We start from the raw sequence: 22,045 nt of genomic DNA, 5'->3' as shown, positions 1-22,045 counted from the left end.
TTGAATCCAGAGGGGAAAGTAGTTTTTACCTCTGCCCCACTGAGTATTTTTTTGTACTGTTGTCTATAGTATTTTGTTCTTGAAACTCAATCTTGTTTGGTAACATTTGTTAACATTCTTAACAGTTTTTGGAAAACTTGTGAGGAGGGTGATGCTGATAACAGTGATATTGTTGGTTTAAATGCTCTGGTGTACTACTTGAAATTGTTTGGGGGCAGAATTGTGGCAAGCCATCCTAGTAATTGAGTGTGTAGTGCCAACATTTTCATATTAACACATATTCGTTTATAACATGGTAGAGATGATGTGAATTCTTAACTGTCTTTGTTTTACAGGGTGAACAATATTTGAAACACAAATATATACTGAATTTTGTTAGGGAAATTTAAGGATGAATAAGAATTCCTTTCATTTTGTTCACTGGAAAGCTACCTTATTAACTGTAAAGTGGAAAAGTTTTAGAAGGTTATAGTTACTACATCAACATATGAGAAAAATCATGTAGCTCAGCAGCATCAAAGCATGTGAAACTCAAAACACATTCATGAATTCAGTATAGAAATGACAATACAGTGATTGTTTAATCAGATAAAAGATACATACAAAACATCTTCTATAACAAGCATCATACTCCCTGCTGAGATGCAGTACACTTTCCCTCTGAGAAAAACAGGAAGATACGGTAGGCTGCTCTTCATCTAGTTGCTACTATTCACTGTTGAATTGGAAAATGGATCCAGATATAAGAGAAAGAATGAAAAAGCACAGAGAATGTAATTAGTATAAGACTATATAATAGAAGGGAAGAAATAGTAATCATTTGGAGATAATATAATTATACATGTGGAATTATTTTCTAATGCAAATAAATTATTGGAATTAGTGAGTTTGTGGTTGCTAGATTAAGTTCAAATATAAAAGTCAAGATAACATGAACTTTTAAGAGATACATTGTGTAATAGCACTTTAAAAATAACTGGTAGGAATAAACTAATAAGATAAATTCTACAAAGAAAACGTAAAATTTTAAGAGAAACTAAAGAAGGCATAAATAAATGGAGGAATCTGGTGTTGGCTCTATTTTACATTCTACAGAGAATGCATGTTGCCCACAGTCTTGGCAGCTAGAGCTGATTGTGTACTTCTCATGGAGTTGGTCATCATTCTAGATAGGCAGTTCGCTACCTTCCTAATGCTACGACCCTTCAATACAGATCCCCATGTTGTGGTGACCCCCAATCATAAAATTATTTCATTGCTACTTCATAACTATGATTTTGCTACTGTTATAAATCATAATGTAAATATCTGATATGCAGGTTATCTGATAGGCGACCCCTCTCGGGGTCGTAACTCACAGGTCGAGAACCACTATTCTAGATGGACTGTTTTGGTTGTTTACAGTTTGTTTTATAATGAGCTGATTGTAAGTCTCTCTTTTACTAGACTGTGACCGTAGATAAACTTCAGGGAAGTTGTGTAAATATATCTACAGAGGATGGTTTGCTGAAAGTCAAGTATCTTTATACAGAATCTTCATTGTTGTCTTCTGCTGCTGGGGATATTGCATTAGGAAATGTTCATGGTAAGCTGACAAAGACCTAGTGTATCTCAGACATTTCCACATAACATAAATTAAAGAGATGACTGTCACATGAAGGGTCAGGGAAGTGGCCTTCTAGATAACTTAACTACAGACTAGCTATCTTTTTAAAATCTGTGAAAATAAACTTACTCACAAGCTAACTTTTATTTTGATAAGAATTTGAAAATTATGCTGTTATATATGAAGCTAATATAGTTCTGATTTTTTTAAAAGATTATTCTTTTACAGTGTGTGTGTGTGTGTGTGTGTGTGTGTGTGTGCAGCATGTGCATGCCATCTTTCCAGCCCCAGTAGTTGTGGTATTTAAATATATATATATATATATATATATATATATATATATATATATATTTGGTTTTTTGAGACAGGGTTTCTCTGTGTAGCTTTGCGCCTTTCCTGGGACTCACTTGGTAGCCCAGGCTGGCCTCGAACTCACAGAGATCCGCCTGGCTCTGCCTCCCAAGTGCTGGGATTAAAGGTGTGCGCCACCACCGCCCGGCCGGTATTTAAATATATTTTTATAAGAAGAAACAATATCCAAGAGATGAAATAAAAGCAGTATTAATAAAGATGGGATTCTTAGTGGTAACTTTTCATGATAGGAGAGGTAACAGTTAAGTGAATTAAATGTTTGAGTAGATCAAATTATAGAAACTCTATGATACTAATTTTGGGTACAATGCATTAATGTATATTTGCACTGGCAGAGGTCCTCTTAGCAATGTGCTATTTCAATTATCTTTAAGTGTCTTCTTGTGATGTCCCAAACGTATATCTACAGAGAGCAGCATTACTTAGTTAATGTTTGTATTATGGAAAGAAAAAGAGAGAACATAAAGGTGAGGTAGTATGATCAAAGGCCTGTTGGTGGTCAGTGTCATTCTGCCTCTTACATTTCCACAGAGCAGATGATTCAAATCCAGGTGTATTCTCTGAAATACACGTGAGTAGTATTAAGACCTACTTAGTCCTTGAAAGAAGTACATTCAGTATGTGCACATCTGCTAAATGTCTGTTGGGCCATCTTCCAGGAAGTGTGGGCTGGAACATTTTCCCGTAGATGGTCCACTCATTTCATGTCTTAGTAAGGCAGAATATTGGTGTCTATACATTTTGCAGCACTCCCACACTTTAGTAGTGAGCACAAATTAAGTTGTATTAGAACTGGCTAGTGCTAGTCATGCTAGCCATGCTAGTAAGTAACAAATCGGCAGGTGTCTTCTGTTAAAGAAAAGTGCTCAGGTGATTAGAATAACCTTTGTACCTCAGTTTAATGACTAAGCTCAACAATCCCTACACTGATTACATTACTAAAGTAGAGCAGAGCTATATCTAAATAAAACAAATGGTTTTCTTCTTACCGTTTTTGTTGTTGTTCAATGTGCATTTAGTTCAAGGTAGTAGTAATGCAGTAGTGAAATAGTAACAACTTATAATTTCATATTTTAAATTGCTTCTAATAAGGATTGCATTTCTATGATCATAATTAAGGCATTATACCTAATGCACCAAGTAGGTTTCAATGTAAAACAGTTCCTTACCAAGTCATATATTGATTGACAAACACTGCAGGAAAAACAGTGTGACTGAAATAAATACTGATAGGGACAAGAGTCCAACCTTTTGCTTTTGTAAAGCCTTTGAATATTATTGACTTTAATATGAAACCAAGTACGCTTCCTCACGTGGCTTAAGTATAGGTCTCTTTTGCACTGCTGTCTCTAATAGGGTCTCCCTGAGTAGAACACTGAGAATGCAGTGTGTTTACTGCAGAGACCTCTTGGGGCCCATGCCTTGCCAAGGAAAGGAGAAGCCAGGCTGTGGTAGACCTTCTGCAGCCCCAAGTACAGCTCTGAAGCTGGCGTGCCTCCTCACCCTTGCCTCAAGTTGTAGTGACGGAAGCTGGAGCTTTATTTCCTGGGCCATGAGATCCCAGCTGCTGCAGGAAGGAGTGTGACCTTGGGCCAAGATGGCTGTCTTCAGCTGAGGCAGTCTCCAAAAAAGTCTGTCCATGGAGGGCTGTCTGCCAGTGACCTCTCAGCATTTAGGAAGTCAGCCCTTTAGGGATGACGGGGCTCTGCATGAGGAATCGTAGCCTCTGCTCCACTTAAATATATTCATTCAGCACAGTTATTGACTGAATACTGTGTGCCAGATTTCAGGGTGCCAGGAGTGCAGAGTTGGGCAAGAAATGATACCCACCTTTAAAGAACACAGTTGAATTGAAAGGACGTCTGTCTCACTCCCTCAGTCTTCCTCCCACCCATCTCCAGTTGTCCCTTGTCACTCAGTGTCAAAGCAACTTCCTCACGACTCCTTTTGCACTCTGCATCAGTCAGCAGGAGTAGGGAGGGAATCTGACTCAATTGCTTCCGTGTTACTCAGCCAGTTTCACCCTCTGTTTTTTGGTCCTCAGTTTGCTTTGGTTGTCTCAGTGCAGACAAGAGAGAAGTTGGAAAGGAACCCTTACCCATCCCTTACACTCAGTGCTTTGACTATTTTAAATCACTTAGGTAAGCCAAAGTTTTTTGCACCCTCTTCTCTGTTGTCTATCCTCCAGCCTTGTTCCAAGAGCTTGTAGGAATGTGCTGTTGAAGCTTGGAGTGTGAAGGTAGGATGGAGATAGAAAAGCAGGTAAGGTTCCACACCCTAGGAAGATCCTGAGGGTATATTTCAGTGAACCCTTTGTTTTAACCCTGTCAGCAGGTAGTTGTGTAACACAAACTCTGTGTGTGTGTGTGTGTGTGTGTGTGTGTGTGTGTGTGTGTGTATGTATACACACACATACATATATATGTGCTGTATTTAAACAAGCTAGCTTAGGATCCTATAACTTGTTTTTATGAGAAAATATGTTGCTATTTCTGAGCATCTTTTAAATATAAATAATAAACTTTTAAAATATATTCTAAGACCGGCCTGTTTGGGATTTATTTAGTGTGTCTACTTTTTTCTTACGATTTAAACTGATTTCTCCTTCCAGTTAGAGCTGAAAAAAATCCAACATATAGTTGTTCTAAAAAGCCTTTCTGTACAACTCTGAGTGAAAACTGCCTTTTTGGTGAGTTGGACTAAGTATGTGTCCATTACCTCTTCCCATATGCCTCTAGACAGAGTGTTTAGAGATGTGGTCTAATTGCAGAGGTAGTGTAGATAGTCCAGCATGTTCTACGGAGGGAGGAGAGAAGCACACAGATATCTATGGACACTGGCAGTCTGTCATGTCTTTAGTTGTTATTCTCCAGGATTGTGTATATCTCTGTTCCACTGGTCGTTTGTGTACTCTGAGTCTTAACTACTGCTTGCTGTATCTGATGATGCAGTGACTCCAGTCATGACCTCCAGTGTGCACATCTCACTACCTGGTACACATAGCCATTGAACGTTCACAGGCATCTCAAATTCAACATTTCTGATCTTTTTCCCACTCCTTTTCCAGCTTCCTGAACTCATCCATATTGTCTCCTTTATTTACAGTTGCAAGTTGTGAGGTTACCATGTACCTCACTCCCCATGCTATGAATCCATGACTTAGACTTACCTTTAATTCTCTCATCTCCTCTCTCTACTCAGTCACTAAATTTAAGTTTTATACATCACCTAAATGATTCTTTAGTCTACCCTATCTTTTTCCTTCTGATTTCTGTCCTTCCTCAGATTCTGCTGCCTTTTGTTGAGGAGTAGTTCTGCCTCTAGCCTTGCCTTCTTCAAGCCCATCATCCTCATGTGGCAATAGTGGTTCATCAGAAACACACATTGAACACACTGTTCTGAAGCCCTCTATCTTCCCTCCTGGGGTTCTGCCATCTCTTCCAGAGTGATATGAATTCTCATTTTTTTCTATTTACACATCTGAGGCCTATATCAGAGCCTTTGATCATAATGACCTGCCTTTTATATTCTACGTGAAATGCTTTTCCCAGCTTTTTAACTCTCTCTCTCTCTCTCTCTCTCTCTCTCTCTCTCTCTCTCTCTCTCTCTCTGTAATCTTTTAGTACTTAGATAAAATATTCTTCCATTATCTCTGGTTTATTTTGTTTGCAAATTCTTAGCATTTAGCCTTGTGGCTTGCGGTAGCAAGGGCCTTTCTTCCCATCTCTCCCATGTACTACCTCCTCAAAACCATCCAAAGGTGTGGTGGTTTGAAAGAAAATGGCCTCCAAAGGGAGTGTGTGGAGGTGTGTTAGGAGGTGTGGCTTTTTTGGAGCAGGTGTGGTCTTGTTGGGGGAAGTACGTCATGGTGGAGGTGGGCTTTGAGGTCTCGTATGCTCAAAATACTGCCCAGTGTCTCAGACCACTTCCTGTTGCCTACAAGATGGAGAACTCTCAACTAGTTTTTCAGCACCATGTCTGCCTGCATGCTGCCATGTCCTACCATGATGATAATGGACTAAACTAGTAAAAATGTAAGCCACTCCAATTAAATGTTTTCCTTTATAAGAGTTGCCATGGACATGGTGTTTCTTCACGGCAATAGAAACCCTAACTAAGACAAAAGGGCTTTAATTTGAAGGGACTGTCTAGATCATGAACATATATGTGCTATTTAACCATAACCATATTCTTTTGCTGAAGAAAATAGTGTTTATACCTTTTAATTGATTCATTTGTTTTCTCTAATCATGCTAAAATGAAGGATTCTGAGATGAGAAAAACTGTGTGTTCTTAAATACTGGAATTGTGGAAAAGTTGTGCAACTTGAGAGTATTGGAAAACACATAGTTACCATAGCCATATGCTTCTGACTTCATGGGGAATGAAAATATTTCACTAAATTTGACTCAAATAGTTGATTCATTTATTCTTTCAGTGATCACTATGAAATAGATGAAACTAAAATGTGGATAATTATGCTAATAATGCCCATGGTTGAGTTGCATACATTTATATATTCTGTTTTATTCCACAAAATAGCTAAGACAGAAGTTCATTTTGTATATTCTGATGATTTTGGAATATTTCTGTTTAAGGTAGAGATTTTCTAAATATTTTGGTGTGAATTGAAAATATTTTTGTGTCTTTTAATATATTTTAATTAATATTTAACTATATCACCTTCCACTAACTTTTCCTCCCTTCAACCCCCCTTATGTTCCCCCATCTCAAATTAATGGCCTACTTTTCTTTATTATTGGTGTGTGTGTGTGTGTGTGTGTGTGTGTGTGTGTGTGTACATACACATTTTTTGTTGTTTGTTCATTATTGAGAACAATTTTTTTTTGTTTTTTTGAGACAGGGTTTCTCTGTGTAGCCTTGGCTGTAGACCAGGCTGGCCTCAAACTCACAGAGATCCGCCTGCCTCTGCCTCCTGAGTGCTGGGATTAAAGGCATGCACCACCACCTATTTTTGAAGTGTTCTTTATAACCATTCTTTAGTTCAGTTTTTTGTTTCATTTTGTTTTTTACTGTATAGTAGAACTCTAATATTCAAGAGGGAAGTTATTAGATACATGTCACTATAATGAGTAGTTTTCATTCTTTGTGGATCTTTTTTTTTTTTTTTTAAAGATTTATTTATTATGTATACAATGTTCTGCCTGCATGTATGTCTACAGGCCAGAAGAGGGCACCAGATCTCATTACAGATGGTTGTGAGACACCATGTGGTTGCTGGGAATTGAACTCAGGACCTCTGCAAGAGCAGCCAGTGCTCTTAACCTCTGAGCCATCTCTCCAGCCCCTCTTTGTGGATCTTAAGCTTTTGTTTTATAGCTGTCAAAATCATTTACTCAAGGCTTCCATATCACAACCAGTTTTGAGAGGATTGTATTTTCATTTAAAAATATTTTGCTACAGTAATTTAAGACTATTTTAAGTGTATAGGGCTCAATTTTCTTGTGTATGGGTGACTGGACTCAGTAGCTGTGTGGCTATAAAACTCTTAGTTCTAGAGTGGCCTAGCTGAGTTTCTGATTTAAGATCTCTTATAGGATTATAATCATGATGTCATCCTGGGCTGTGCGCTCTTGTCAGTGTTCAGCAAGGGTAAATATGGCTCTATGCCTACTCATGACTGTTGTCAGAATCCAGCTCATCCTGTTAGCCAGAGGCCTGTAGCATGAATCTTAATGAGTCTTATTAATAAAATCAAACCTGAGGCCAGTTATTGGGGTGAATGCTGGAAGATCAGAGAAGTAGAACAAGCCACAGCTACCTCACCTCGCCAGTTCCTCAGCTGATCCTGTTTCCTCAGACTGGAAGCCTCTGAGTCCTCATCTGAATGGGTCTCAGCTGAACTTCTGCTCAAAGCCTAAAAGCTTAACCAGCTCTAGTTCCTGGTTTTCATGCCTTATATACCTTTCTGCTTTCTGCCATCACTTCCTGGGATTAAAGGCTCACTTCCTGGGATTAAAGGCTCACTTCCTGGTGTAGCTAGAGTTTTCCTGCCTGGCCCACAGTCAGGGCAAATCTCTCTCACCCGCCAGTCCCACAGCTTCTCAGACCCGACCAAATAAACACAGAGGCTTATATTGCTTACAAACTGTATGGCCGTGGCAGGCTTCTTGCTAACTGTTCTTATATCTTAAATTAATCCATTTCCATTAATCTATACCTTGCCACATGGCTCGTGGCTTACCGGGATCTTCCCATGCGGCTTGTCATGGTGGCGGCTGGCAGTGTCTCTCCCACAGCCTTCCACTTCCCAGAATTCTTTTCCTTGTCCCGCCTATACTTCCTGCCTAGCCAATGGCCAATCAGTGATTTATTTACTGACCAATCAGCAACACACTTGACATACAGACCATCCCACAGCATCCTGGGATTAAAGGCGTGAGTCACCATGCCTGACTGTTTCCAGTGTGGCTTTCAACTTGCAGAGATCTGGATGGATTTCTGCCTCCCAAATGCTAGGATTAAAGGTGTGTGTGCCACCATTTTCTGGCCTCTATATATAGTGGCTGTTCTGTTCTCTGACCCCAGATAAGTTTATTAGGGTACACAATATTTTGGGGAACACAATATCACCACAGAGGCCTCTTGAAAGGGCAGTTGACAGTGTTACAGCTGACTTCCATGAGAATCGCAGGAGACTAGAAATATAGAATTGTAATCTTTTTATAACCTAATCATGGAAATGACAGCCCAGCACCTTTCTCCTGCTCTCTTTGTTAAAGCAAGCTACTGAGGTCTGACCTGCACATGATGGAAGATCATACAAAGGGCATGGATGCTAGGAGGAAGGAATAGTGGGAGCCATTTTAGAGCTGTATGCTTTTGGCTACTGTTCGCATGTGATGGTGAGACTATATTTACTGGGTTTGGAAATTGGAAGAGAGTATATAGAGCAAACCAATGAAGTAATATTTACTTAACACGTTTAACAAGATATTCAAAGCCTTGTAATATCCTAAGACATAAAAATAATTTTATGGGCTTCTCCATTTAAACCATGTTCTTATCCCTACATAAATGTACCCCTTGTTCTTGGACTCACATGAAGTGTGGTGGAATGTTAGACCTTTACAACTATTTTTGCCATCACGCATGTCTAAGTATTGGGCAAATGAATCGTGTCTTTCTTTTTACTTTTTCCAGAAGTTGGCATACTATTATTTACAAAATATATGAAATAATTTTGAATTAAAATTGAATTGATTAATTTTGAATTCAAGTTATTCCTTGTTTTCTGTAGTTTTAGATGATATTAGAAGAGATGATATTGCATACGTTTTGGGGCGAGAAGCTCTGAATTTCTGACTCTAGGAGTACTTGTACCCACAGACACACATGTGAATAACAGTCCTGTTTTTAAACTAAGGGGGCTGAGAAGAACAGATGCAACACCCTATTGTAATTCTGGAAATAGATTCTCATTGCATGGTGGAAAGCTTTGAAGCCTTTTTCTTTGTTAGTTATACATCTGTGTATTCATTATTGTTATCCTAAACCACTTTAACACTTGGCTCAGAAACTACTTTAATCCAACAGATGTGGCAACTGGCCTGGAAAAAAAAGACATTTCCGTGAAACATTTGTGTTCCTTGGCTAAAACTTGGTTTTGTGTGGTCTAATTAATGAACTGATGTTGCTGTTTAGGTTGAAAATGCGTAGGGAGTACGTTTGTCAGGGTGTCATTTCCTTTCCTCCGTATATAAGTATGATTGTTTTGTAACTATTCTATAAGCCTTCAGTGTGGGGAGATGTGGAGGTTATAGGCCCATAGTCATTTGTTTCAGAACTGCAAATAAACCTGTGACTGGATCTCTGATCGTGACAGAAATGACCACAACAGTAGTAGTAGTACTAAATGACATTGTGGATATGTAGCCTGTGCATTAGGATTCTTAATAACAGTTCCTTCCACATCATCCCTAGTAATTTCAAACTCTGATTTTCTCTCTTTTGCAGGAAATATCATATTACAAAGCAAGATGGGTAACATTACAGTGGGTATGTGTCAAGATGCTGGTTGGTAATGGCTTAAAACGTCTATAGTTGTGATGCTTTATTAAAATCTATAGTTTGTCTCTCAAACCTCACTTAGGTCATGTGTAGGCAGGCCAGTATGAATGTGTCTGCTCAGAGAAAATGCCCTGGATCTAGTATTAAGAAAGAAAATCAGCCGGGCGGTGGTGGCGCACGCCTTTAGTCCCAGCACTCGGGAGGCAGAGCCAGGCGGATCTCTGTGAGTTCAAGGCCAGCTTGGGCTACCAAGTGAGTTCTAGGAGAGGCGCAAAGCTACACAGAGAAACCCTGTCTCGAAAAACCAAAAAAAAAAAAAAAAAAAAAAAAAAAAAAAAAAAGAAAGAAAATCATATAAATTTTCTCAAGTTCTTTAAATAGCTACATTAACTCTTTGAAAGAAAGGATTACTCAGTGTGTGTGTGTGTGTGTGTGTGTGTGTGTGTATGTGTGTGTGTGTGTGAATTGTTTTTCACACTGTTATTATTTGAAGTCAACTGTTAGTATGCCAATACCTTTTCCATTTGTGTTTATGAGTGTCTGCTGTACGTCAGGAATTCTTTTACTATTACAGAGAGTATATTAGTCAACAAGGCTACTCATTTTGTCTAGGAGCTGTCCCCTCTGAGTACCAGGAAGAAAAAGAACAGACATGTAAATAACAAAAGGTGGTTTCAGATCACCATAAGTGCAATGAGGAAATAGGATAATAGGATAGAGATTGTTTATGGAAAAGAAAGTGATTGCAGTTAGGCCATCAGGGAAGAAGAGAGACATTTTAATTGAGGTTACCGAAATAACAACTAAAAGGCTTATAAAATTATGCGTACAGAGCTCCCACACAGAGGAATGGCAAGAACAAGCCTTAGAAAGGGAAATGGTTTACTGTTCTTGAGGATGTAGTGGGATTGATGAGAGACGAGGTGGAACTAGATCTTAGAACCTTGTGTGTGTCACTTACATCACAAGAAGGTTCAGATGGTGGATAGCATATGTTCAAGACAAGACCATCCCACAATTAAAATGAGTGAGCAGGAGACAGCAGGGCCGATGTGCTGGTGGTGGGCTGCCAGTGCTGGCAGATTGCTTGTCCACCTCTGCTTTGTCTCCTCCCTTTAAGGCGTTACCAAAACTTCAAGGCGTTACCAAAACTGTGTTTCATCTTTTAAAAAAGTGAACGGGGTTTGCCTCACACATCTCCCAGAGACCTGTTTACCCCCTTCTTACTTATGGAATATCTAGAGGGGACCTTGTTTTTCAAATCTTAGCTGGTCTTTTAATAAAAAACCCAGAGCCAGATATTAGGGTGAAAGCTGAAAGATCAGAGAAACAGAGCAAGCCACAGCTAACCTCACTCACCAACTCCTTAGCTGATCCTGTTTCCTCAGACTGAAAGCCTCTGAGTCCTCACCTGAAAGGGTCTCAGCTGAACTGCTGCTCAGTTCCTGTTTCCTCATGCCTTATATACCTTTCTCCGCCCAGCCATGTCACTTCTGGGATTAAAGGTGTGTGTGCTTCCCAGTAGTAGGATTAAAGGCATGTGCCACCACTGCCTGGCTCTGTTTCCAGTGTGGCCTTGAACTCACAGAGATCCAGATGGATCCCTGCCTCCCTGTGATAGGATTAAGTGTATGTGCCACCAGTGTCTGGCCTCTATTTCTAATCCAGTGGCTGGGTCTGTCCTCTGATCCCCAGGCAAGTTTATTAGGGTACACAATATATCACCACAGGACCTCATAGAAAACTTGAAGTTGCCTTAAATTCTACCTTTTCAAACTCTTATGTCCTGTGTATAAAACCTGCCTGCTCTTGCACTTTGTATAGCTTTAAGAGCATATGAATCAGTCAGAAAACAACTTACTCCTCCTTTATAACTTGAAAGTTGAAATTTAAAAATATTAAAAACTTGCTTTGAACATGCTTATCCAATTTTGAGGAAGTTTTCCATTTATCTAAAAGAAAACAACGCATTTAAAATGTTAGTTTTTCAAGCTTAGTTGTTTCCTCCTGTCAACAATACATATGTTACAAATACATGTGTCTTTGCTTGAGTATGGTGTTAAACTGCTAGTTGACATCAGTATTTCTCTTTTGAGTAATTAAAAATAAGATAACTCCGTGGTCTCTGTCAGACAACGGGATCTTGGTCCAGAATTCTAACAACAGATAATTCTGTGTGAGAGTCTACGTATCTGCCTGTCTGCTCTATATTTTCTATTCTCTTGCCTACTCCCTTAAGACATCTCCAAGAGCTATAGAACTTCTTCACATAACCTTTAAAGTATGGAATTCTTGTGGATAAAGCCTTCATTTCACTCTTGGTGATTAATTTTCATTTCAGTAATTTGTATTATAGAAAGTTTGTTTTGCTGCATAACTTTTTAAAATGCAAACTATCAGTTTTATTTAAAAATTTTGAGTTTCATACATGAGTACTTGTATTTACATCATTCCTACCCATTCTCTTACCCTAACAACTCCTCCAGTGCCCCCCTCAAATTCACGACTTCCTCTTCTTTATTTTACACACCACCACACACATGTATATGTATGTATAAATACAGCCTACTGAGTGCACTTGGTGTTATTTATATGTGTGTGTGCATGTTTAGGTTTTCCTGGGATCAGACAGCTGACTATGGACTCATTCCTGCAGAAGATTTACCGCCCTGTCAGCAGCCATGTATTGCCTACATGTAGGGGTGGGACCTTGTGAAATTTGCCCACCCACACTGGAACATCAGCTGGTGTTGTTATTGTGCAGGTCTTACATAAGCAAACATAGGTTTGAGATTTCATGTTTGCTACATAGGTTTTAAATATCACATGTCTTCTTTCTCTTTATAAAACGCATCTTGAGTCTTTTGACAGCTTTGGAAATGAGACATTAACAAAGCTCAAGACTGATAATGTTCAAATATAATTACTTTGTAACTTCTAATTATTTCCCCATGGTGAAGGGAATGAAAACATTGTTTGTAGATCACCTAACATTCTTGTAGAGTCCCTCTTCCCCAGAGAAAGAAAGTCAAACTAGTTTTCAAACACTTTGTTCAAGCTGGGATGATACATGTACACATTAGGTAGCCTACATGTTTGTTGTTACCATAATACATTTTTACATGGCTTCTTTTGGGCTTTTAAGAGGTTTTTAATGAAGTTTCTCTTGGTACTCACCTAGCAATGATGTAGCAGTCTCTGTCTCGTATCATTTACCTAATGTCTTCATTTATTTACATTGGTATTTATTTTTGACACTTGAAATCTAATAATTGGAGTCTGATAAAGGATATTTTGGTATTGATTGGAGACAAATTATTCTAAATAATTTTTGTGCCAGATCTTGAATAATTCACTTCAAAGTCTGATTGAAGTTATTTAAAATTTTAAGGAAAAAATGTTGCCTTTGTGGATAATATATTTTCTCTCCGTATTTTATAAAATATTATTTCTCACATAATTTTCACCACAATTCCTAGTTTGCTTCTCAATTGAAGTAGTAAAAGCTCTTGATAAAATATGCTTTTAAGAGAGGCTTCTGAAGAGAATGCGCTCTGGCCTTCTCAGTACCGTCAGGCGGGATATCACCTTAAAGTTTCCTGGCGATGGGAGTAGGGAAGACGACCCTTCGCACTGATACTTCAAGTCGTTCTCCAGTTTCCTTGTCTCTGACTTTGTTTCCCTTTTACCTTAAACTGTTGTTCTACTGAAAACAGGAGTCATTGACAACACTAGGAAGTTTGAGTCCGTGTAAGGACTAACTTAGTTATGACTTCCTTATCCTGACTTGAAGATACTGATTCAAATCAGGAACTTGTAAAGAAATATTAGATGAAAACAGGAAACAGCCTTCCCTCTTCCTGTGATAGCTCCACACCCTTGCCCCCTCCAAGAAGTGCAGTAAAACCTCATGTGGACAACCTGTTTCTCTCACTACAGCAGGTTTGCGGAAAGAAAAAAATGTGAAATGTCTTGATTTCTCACTAACTTTGCTCCTGTTTATAGAGACTGAAAACAGGGTAAATGTCTTTTTGGCTAATCCTGGAAGTTTTCTTAAATTTGCCAATTTGAGAATAAATGAAATACTTAAGTGATGCTTTCTGGTCTTGGCATTGGCTGCCAATTGTTACATGTCATACTTCCGACAATCAGGTTTTAAGAGATGAGCTCTGGGTCAGGAGAGATGGCTCGGTGGTTAAGAGCATTGGCTGCTCTTCCAGGACCTGGGTTTGATTCCTAGCACCCATGTAGTGGCTTACAACTGTCTGTAACTCCAATTCAGAGGACTCAATACCCTCTTCTGGCTTCTGTGGGTACCCAGTATGCAAATACTTGTTTACATTTTGAGAATAATGACGTAGTTCTGAGGAAAATACAAAACTTCGCAAGGTTTATAGATTCTTACCCATATGTCAAAGCAGGGCCTTTTATTTTGTTTATAATTCCATTTATTCCATTAAGAACAATCATGGGTACAATTTTCTTTCTCCCAGATTCGTCCTCTGGATGTCTAAAAGCCTCAAGCCATCAGGGTGCCATAGATGTTTATGTCAGCCAACTGGGGGAAGTGGCACTGACATCACAGGAAGGTGAGCCACTGGAGTGTCACCATGTGATGTGTCCTGTAAGGAGAGAATGACGATGTAATGTTTAGGGAACAGGTGGTCGGATTATCTGCAGTGACTTCAAGAAATTTTCTTCTATTAGATCCTGATATAAACACTGGTTATTGAGCTCTCTAAGCCAATCAGAAATCTTTGTTTAGGACAACTGGCCATGAAGACAAACTTTCTTTTTATAGGACAAAGAAACGTTGGTGTTATATTTTGACTGATACTGTAGAATTTCTAATGTTCTGTGTGGATTTTTCAGTTTTGTCATGTAGGAAATAGAGTATTCTTTGTAGGGGAAAGAATCTCTAAATTAAGGCTTTCTTGCCAGCCTGTGGAGACCCTTCCGCTGTCACTGTAGAACAGTAGTCTTCAAGTGTGGTCCTCAAGTGTTCCCATAAAGGTCCCCAAAGCAGACTTCTGATGTACTTGTCTATATAATTTCCCATCAGGTAACTTGGTTTGAGTTCACATATTTTATTTAAAATTGTACACTTTTTATTCACTGGAAAGCTGAATAGAGTTGTATGCATCTAAATAATCATCTTAAATATACTTTTTATTCCTCTGAGAACTAATTCTCTCTGTAGGCATACACATGCGCCTGGTAACAAGTGACAGCATAGCTTAGCGATATGGACTGAGGTGCCGAACATTAGGAACTATACTTCTGTATAAAAGACTTAGAAAGATTAAAAACAATAATAGAGAACCTTTTGCATATTGGCTAGGATGGGACTGTGTATTACAAGGATGGTATTTCTTCTCAGAAATGAGTTCCTGCTATTGTTCATTTCTGTGTCACAAAGCAGGCTTCTGTCCAGTCAGGGTTCTTTACCAGCATCAGTGGAGAGCTACTGAGCACAGGGTAGAACTGAAACTGGTGCTGACACACAGGCAGAATTTCTCAGGATTCTGGCTCGTTGTCTTTAAAATAGGATATGATCTTTGTCTTAGGGTTTCTACTGCTGCGACCAAACACCATGACCAAAAAACCAAGTTGGGAGGAAAGGGTTTATTAGGCTTACACTTCTACTTTGCTGTTCATTACTGAAGGAAGTCAGGACAGGAACTCAAACAGGGCAGGATCCTGGAGACAGGAGCTGATGCAGAGGCCATGGAGAGGTGCTGCTTACTGGCTTGCTTCCCATGGCTTGCTCAGCCCACCTTCTTACAGAACTCAGGACCACCAGCCCAGGGATGGCCTCACCTACCGTGGGCTGGGCCCTTCCCCACTGATCACTAAATGAGAAAATGCTGAATCCTCTGGATTCATTTTCTCAACTGAAGCTCCTCCCTCTGGTAACTCTAGCTGGTGTCAAGTTGACACACAAAACCAGCCCATACAATCTTGTCCTCAAAAAATTACTAACTTGCCGGGCGGTGGTGGTGCACGCCTTTAATCCCAGCACTCAGGAGGCAGAGCCAGGTGGATCTCTGTGAGTTCAAGGCCAGCCTGGGCTACCAAGTGAGTTCCAGGAAAGGCGTAAAGCTACACAGAGAAACCCTGTCTCAAAAAACCAAAAAAAAAAAAAATTACTAACTTTGTCTTAGTTACTTTTCTGTTGCTGTGGTAAAATACTATGACGAAGGCAACTGATTAAAGAAGTCATTTATTTGGGGCTCACAGTTTGAAAGAGTTCAAGTCCATGATCATCATAGTGGGGAGCGTGGCAGCAGGCAGGAAGGGAGACCTGGCACTTGAGCAGCAGCTGGGGCTTCACATCTTGATCACGAGCAGAGAGGGTCTAACTGGGGAAGGTGTGGGCTTTTGAAGCCTCACAGCCTGCCTGCAGTGACACACCTCCTCCAACAAGACACACCTCCTAATCCTTCCCACAGTTCCACCAGCTGGGGACCACGTACTCAAACTTAGGGCCCCATATACAGGGCCGTTCTCAATTAAAGTCTTAGCCGTATAGTTTTACTCTCTTATGAAGACCCAAGAGGGAAACTATTAACCATGAATGTAACTAGTAGCAGAATAAAAAAAAAGTTTTGAATAAACAGCTCTTCTGTGAAAGTTTTTTCTTGCATTGTTCAGTAGATAAAAAATCAAAACAAACTACTTTTTTTTAAACTTTGAAGTTTATCACTCTTCACTCAAAATATTTTTTAGTATTAATTATAGCATTGTTCCAACAACATATTGAAAGAGCATTTCAATATAAAATATTGAAATGAGATATTGCAACACTTGATTAGGATTATAATTTTGTTTTTTCCTACTGTAACCATGTTCCCGGCAGCTTGGAGATAACTAGAAACAGCAACCTCTATCTCATCTTCAGGGTTCATTTGCTCAGTGTTGGTTAAGGACCTTGACGATCTGTTCCAGCTTTGCTGTCTACTGTCTTGCTGTGGCTTCAGGGCCAGCTACTTGAGTGTCCGAGGTCTGCACCATTTGCCATGGGGTCTGAGGACACATGTTAGAATGCTTGTTTATTGTCCTTGAGAGTGAACATGATGGATGACCTTTTTTATCCCTTCAGAAAGTCTGTGTTTGAGCTTGGGAGCCAGCTTTGCGTGTGAGTGCTGAGATTTCCACTGAACATGTCATAAAGAAGATGAATAACCCTTACATAGTATGCTTTCAGTTTGTGGCATTATTAGAATTAATTCACTTCTGAATTTTTGAGAGGATAGTGTCGGCTGGTGGTGATACAGAGGTTTATCTACCTGGCTCTCTTCTTTGTATGAATGAGAGTCCGTAAATCCCATGTGTGTGGTGTGTGTGCACACGTGTGTGAATGGAGGCCAGAGGAGGATGTTGGGTGTCTGCCCTGTTGCTCTCCACCCTTTGAGACATGGTGTTTCACTGAACCTAAGGCTAAGCTAGCAGCCAGTGAGATTTCTCAGCAGTCCTGCCTCCCACCCTTTCCCCCAGCAGTGGGTTACAGCACACATGGGCATGCCCAGCTTATTAAATGAGTTCTGGGATTTGAACTCAAGTCCTCATGCTATTCAGAAAGGAGTCCTACCCATTGAGCCATCTCTTCAGCCCCAGGAAGTCCATCTTAACCCAGACTTCCTGCTGCCATAAGTGCAAAGCTGATGTTCAGCAGACTGGAGGGAAACTGTGACCCTGATATAAGTGGATTCTAGAAGGAAGGCTCAGAGTGTCTGCCATCCTGTCTTTGTCCCAGAGATGAGCTGATACTGTATGGCAGAAGGCTCTAAATTTGATGAGAGCAGAAGGAAGCTGATGAAATACGAGTGTGCTGGTGAACTTGCGTTGATTGTTTTGACAGGGATTTCACAACTGATGGAGTACTTTTTCTGATTTATTCCTTTAGAATCTTAAAATCTTCCTTTAGAACAGCGAGCAGACTACACTAAAATAAAGCTGAGTGTGTTTGGCCACCAGTACTTAAAAATCTGACTCTAAAGGAACAGTAGTCACTGGAATCCAAATAATCTTGTTTTTTTCTCCTTGCACTCCAGGCACAATTGAGCATACAGGATCTTGTGGTTGATATGGCATAGTGCTCAGTGAGGACATGGGTCCTGCTGGACAATGAGGTCGTGGTGTGTGAAACACCAGGGACTGAAGCACAGGCTTCACATTGCACTAACCCTCCATTCTGACAGCAGCTGCAGTGGGAACCTGAACAAATCCTCCACTCTAAAATTGGAGTGATAATGGTACTTCCTGAAGTTGAGATGGCGATTGGCTGGCTCTTGGCAAATGCTCACTGACAGCATATCCTATTTGTACCACGTGTGTGGTAAATTACTCCTTTATGGTATGGATGAGTGGGTAGGGATGTTAGCAAAGGAAGAGCTAGTAGTTCATAATGTTCTGGTGCCCAGACTCTTGACAGAGTCATGGTGAATGTTTTCAGAGGATACTGTGACTGCCTGGGAGAAAGAAAATCCACTATTGTTTAAATCAATATGCCGAGGAAGAAAAACAGTAGAGCAGGAGCAATATTTTCAATTAAATTTATAATTTGATTTATTTGTATTGTTTTACTCTAAATTTACCACAGGCTCTATTACTGTCAAGGCCCCATCTTCTCTACGAGCTTATTTACAGTTGTCAGGAAGAGAGGTGATTGTGGATGAAGAAGCTCATGTTCAGGAAGTGGCCAAAGATCAGAAAGGTGGCGGTGTGACGGTCACAGGTAAGGAGACTGCTTGTGGCCGTGGAGGGATGGTCCTGGGTAAGTGGCAGTGTTAACTGCAGTTTCGTCCTTTTCTGTTCTCGCTCTGCAGTGTTTGACATTATTCTCCCGGTGATTGTCATTAATGTACTGCAGACACTGTGTTAAAAGACCTCCTTCAATCATTTAGGGTCACTCAGTACTTCTGTCCTTGTATAAAATGCACTTAAATCCTTTTCCTAGGGGAAAAGTCTAATTTTTGAACTTGAAAATTAACATGTATTATTACACAAGCCTTAAATTAACTGCATGATTAGACAGGAATCTTGTTTGCTATGCACACTGTACATTTGCTCTTTTGGTATGGCAAATTCTCAGTTCCACAACTTAAATAATTCTTGTACATTTTTCATTACATCTAGCTGCACTAACGGCTATACTATCTTTATTAGTTTTAATGGCCACTGAAATTAATGCTGACATTTCCCTTTAAATTGTAACACAATGTCATCAGGAAGGACCTTGAAATACACTGCATGTGTACATATGCTACAGACTTACCCACGAGAAAATGGCTAAAGAGAGAATATGAGAGGGTATTCTTCATAAAGTCAAATTTCAGTTTATTTATTTATTTATTATGTATTCAGTGTTCTGTTTGCATGTATTTCTGCAGGCCAGAAGAGGGAGCCAGATTTCATTACAGATGGTTGTGAGCCACCATGTGGGTGCTGGGAATTGAACTCGACCTTTGGAAGAACAGCCAGTGTTCTTAACCTCTGAGCCATCTCTCCAGCCCCAAATTTCAGTTTTAAAAGTTCTTTTTCTAGGTCATGAGAACTAAGAGTGCAATCTGCTTAAAAAAAAAAAAAAAAGGGATATCGACTAATAAAAACATTTCCAGGCCTGACTCAGTGCCTAGTAGGCAGAATCATAATTACAAGATAAAAATGTGATTAATGTCAGAGTATGTTAATTGTGCTAAGGATCAACTTGAGACTTGGGGTAGGTTGATTTAGTTTGTGCCTTTTAGGTAGGGTCTCCCTGAGTAGTCCAGGCTGGCCAGAATTTATATCTTGCTTTAGCCCACCAAATACTGCCACCTTGTGTAGCCTAACTTCTTGAGTTCATAAAGAGCCAAGAGTCATCTAGTGCTACCTCAAACTTTATATAGATACAGTTATCTTTCTCTAGCCTAGCTCTCTTTCTTTCGGTCCTTTCCTGCTTTTATTTGGACAGTCACTGCACAAACATTTCTGGAGTCAGACACTGCTAGAAGCTAGGAATGCAGAAGCCATACAAAGCTGACCTTCTGCTTCCTGAGGAACTTGTAGTAGGAAAGACACCAGTGCAGCCAGGTGTGTGTTAGAAAGCTGGGGGGGGGGGGGGGGGCTGGAGAGATGGCTCAGAGGTTAAGAGCACTGGCTGCTCTTGCAGAGGTCCTGAGTTCAATTCCCAGCAACCACATGGTGTCTCACAACCATCTGTAATGAGATCTGGTGCCCTCTTCTGGCGTGCAGGTATATATGCAGGCAGAACATTGTATACATAATAAATAAATATTTAAAAAAAAAAAAGAAAGCTGTGTGGTGTGAGTACTGTGTACTATGCAGGTACTGCATCTAAAGTAGATGGCATGAGTTGGAGAAAACAGAGTCAAATATGGCTAGAATATAAGAGAACAGAGGGGAAAGTAGATTAAAAGGTGGCTGAAAATTTGAGTGAAGTCAGCTGATTTGGATTTTATATTGAGGGTACTGAAAAGCTTTACCGTGGGATTCACATAACCAGGTTTGTAGATGAGAATGATCACTTTAAGTTTCTTGTGGGGAAAGGTTAGAGAGAGCAATGGTGGGTGAAAGCGGAGCTCGTCAGAGGTCACAGTGGATTCAGTGGCCTGGCCTCCACAGTAGCTGCCTCATGTTACAATAGGTCTTTCACAATTTGGTGGAAGGAAAAGGCCAGTGAATGCTATGAGGACACAGAATATTGATTGATTTTGAAAGCTTATTAGCCCCTTTTGTCTTTTTCGTGTGTATTTAGCTCCTGAACTCTAGCTCTACTTCCTGAACCAGAAGAGGTTCAGTAGCCGAAGAGAGAGCCCTTCTTTGCTCACTGCCAGCAGAGTCGTCCTGCAGTGCTGCAGGGGTATCCTACAAGGCTGGCCCCTGGTTCATCCGGTGCTGCCTCTGCCAAGTGCATTAGAGTGACAGGACAGAGGGCCTCCAGTGAAGCAGGAGCAGTCTCTCTCAGAGCTGTGGGAACAAAAACTCTCCTGCTGTACTCACACTCATGCTTTGATTCTTAAACTGGTGTGTTCCCAAGGCCAGAGGCTTTGTTTATGAAGTGCAGAAAATAAAGAGCCTGACTCAGATGTCTAGTTGGAAACCTAATTTTGGAAATAATAAGTAGCTTTACATGTCACTTATGTTATAAACAGCTGAACTCTGCTCATCTGGGCCTTGTGCATGGCCTATGAGGCAGAGAAACAGAAATACTACCCTTATTTCTAAGAGTTCTGGATTGTATTTGCAGCCTGACTTCTGGATAATTTCTGTAAGAAGCCTTTCCAGTCAGATTAGCCCCTCAGGCTCAGACTTTGCTCAGGGTTTTCATGTGTCACCTGTAATTTGGAGTTCCTGTTATATAGTTTCCCTCACTCTAGCTGTCCCTGAAAAATAACTCTAGGTTGTATAACTGCCATAGTGATTTCTAAGTATCACATGCCTTTCTGAGGTCAAAAGGAAGCTTAGGCGCTCAGGCTGAAGTGCTACCTACTTGGTGGTGTGGTGAGCATTCTTAAGAGTGCATACTCTGATCTTCATGAGAATTTTGATTCTGCTTTGTGAGCTGTCCATATATGGCAAGTTGAACAAGTTGTAAATGGCTTTGGTAATGTCTTTTAAATAAGTTGATTTCTCTATTGAGTGTTAGAATTCAGTTTCATCAGTTTACACATGAAACTTGATTGTGGTATATATAGTCTCCAAGCCCTGAGATGCCTGTGGTACAATAAAGAATGTTAAAGGAAAAGTGTATTCTGGATTAAAAACTGACATTTGTCTTGCTTGTCTCATAGGGAAGCCAGCACTACCGCTCAACTACATCTCAGTCAAACTGCAGGATAAAACATAAAATACCATCGACTTAGAGCCCTAGAGTGTTACTATCTAGAATGGAAAACTGGGGCTGGAAAGAGACTCAGCCAATAAAAGGCTTGCCTTGTAATCATGAGTACTTACGTTTGATTTTAGAGTCCATACCCACATATTTAAATCAAACCAAAAACATGGTAGGTAGCAATCTGCTTATAATTGTAG

At 40.0% G+C, this 22,045-nt stretch overlaps 1 protein-coding gene across 2 annotated transcripts in view; it reads left to right on the top strand.

The window, feature by feature from the left end:
* Fam185a (family with sequence similarity 185 member A) overlaps positions 1 to 22,045 on the top strand; it is a 50,720-nt gene that overhangs the window by 11,400 nt on the left and 17,275 nt on the right. Inside the window, exons 4-7 of one of the 2 annotated variants that reach the window (XM_059257239.1) lie at positions 1,447 to 1,585; positions 9,956 to 9,997; positions 14,503 to 14,598; positions 18,612 to 18,746. In XM_059257239.1, coding sequence (XP_059113222.1) covers positions 1,447 to 1,585; positions 9,956 to 9,997; positions 14,503 to 14,598; positions 18,612 to 18,746 — 412 coding nt within the window. The remainder of the gene's footprint in view (positions 1 to 1,446; positions 1,586 to 9,955; positions 9,998 to 14,502; positions 14,599 to 18,611; positions 18,747 to 22,045) is intronic. The other variant, XM_059257240.1, reaches the window with a different exon arrangement.

Source organism: Peromyscus eremicus, chromosome 3 (genome assembly GCF_949786415.1).
Source record: "Peromyscus eremicus chromosome 3, PerEre_H2_v1, whole genome shotgun sequence".
In the NCBI taxonomy this organism is placed as follows: Eukaryota; Metazoa; Chordata; class Mammalia; order Rodentia; family Cricetidae; genus Peromyscus; species Peromyscus eremicus.
Note: the sequence above shows the minus strand (reverse complement) of the source record. Positions and strands in the feature narration are given on the sequence as shown.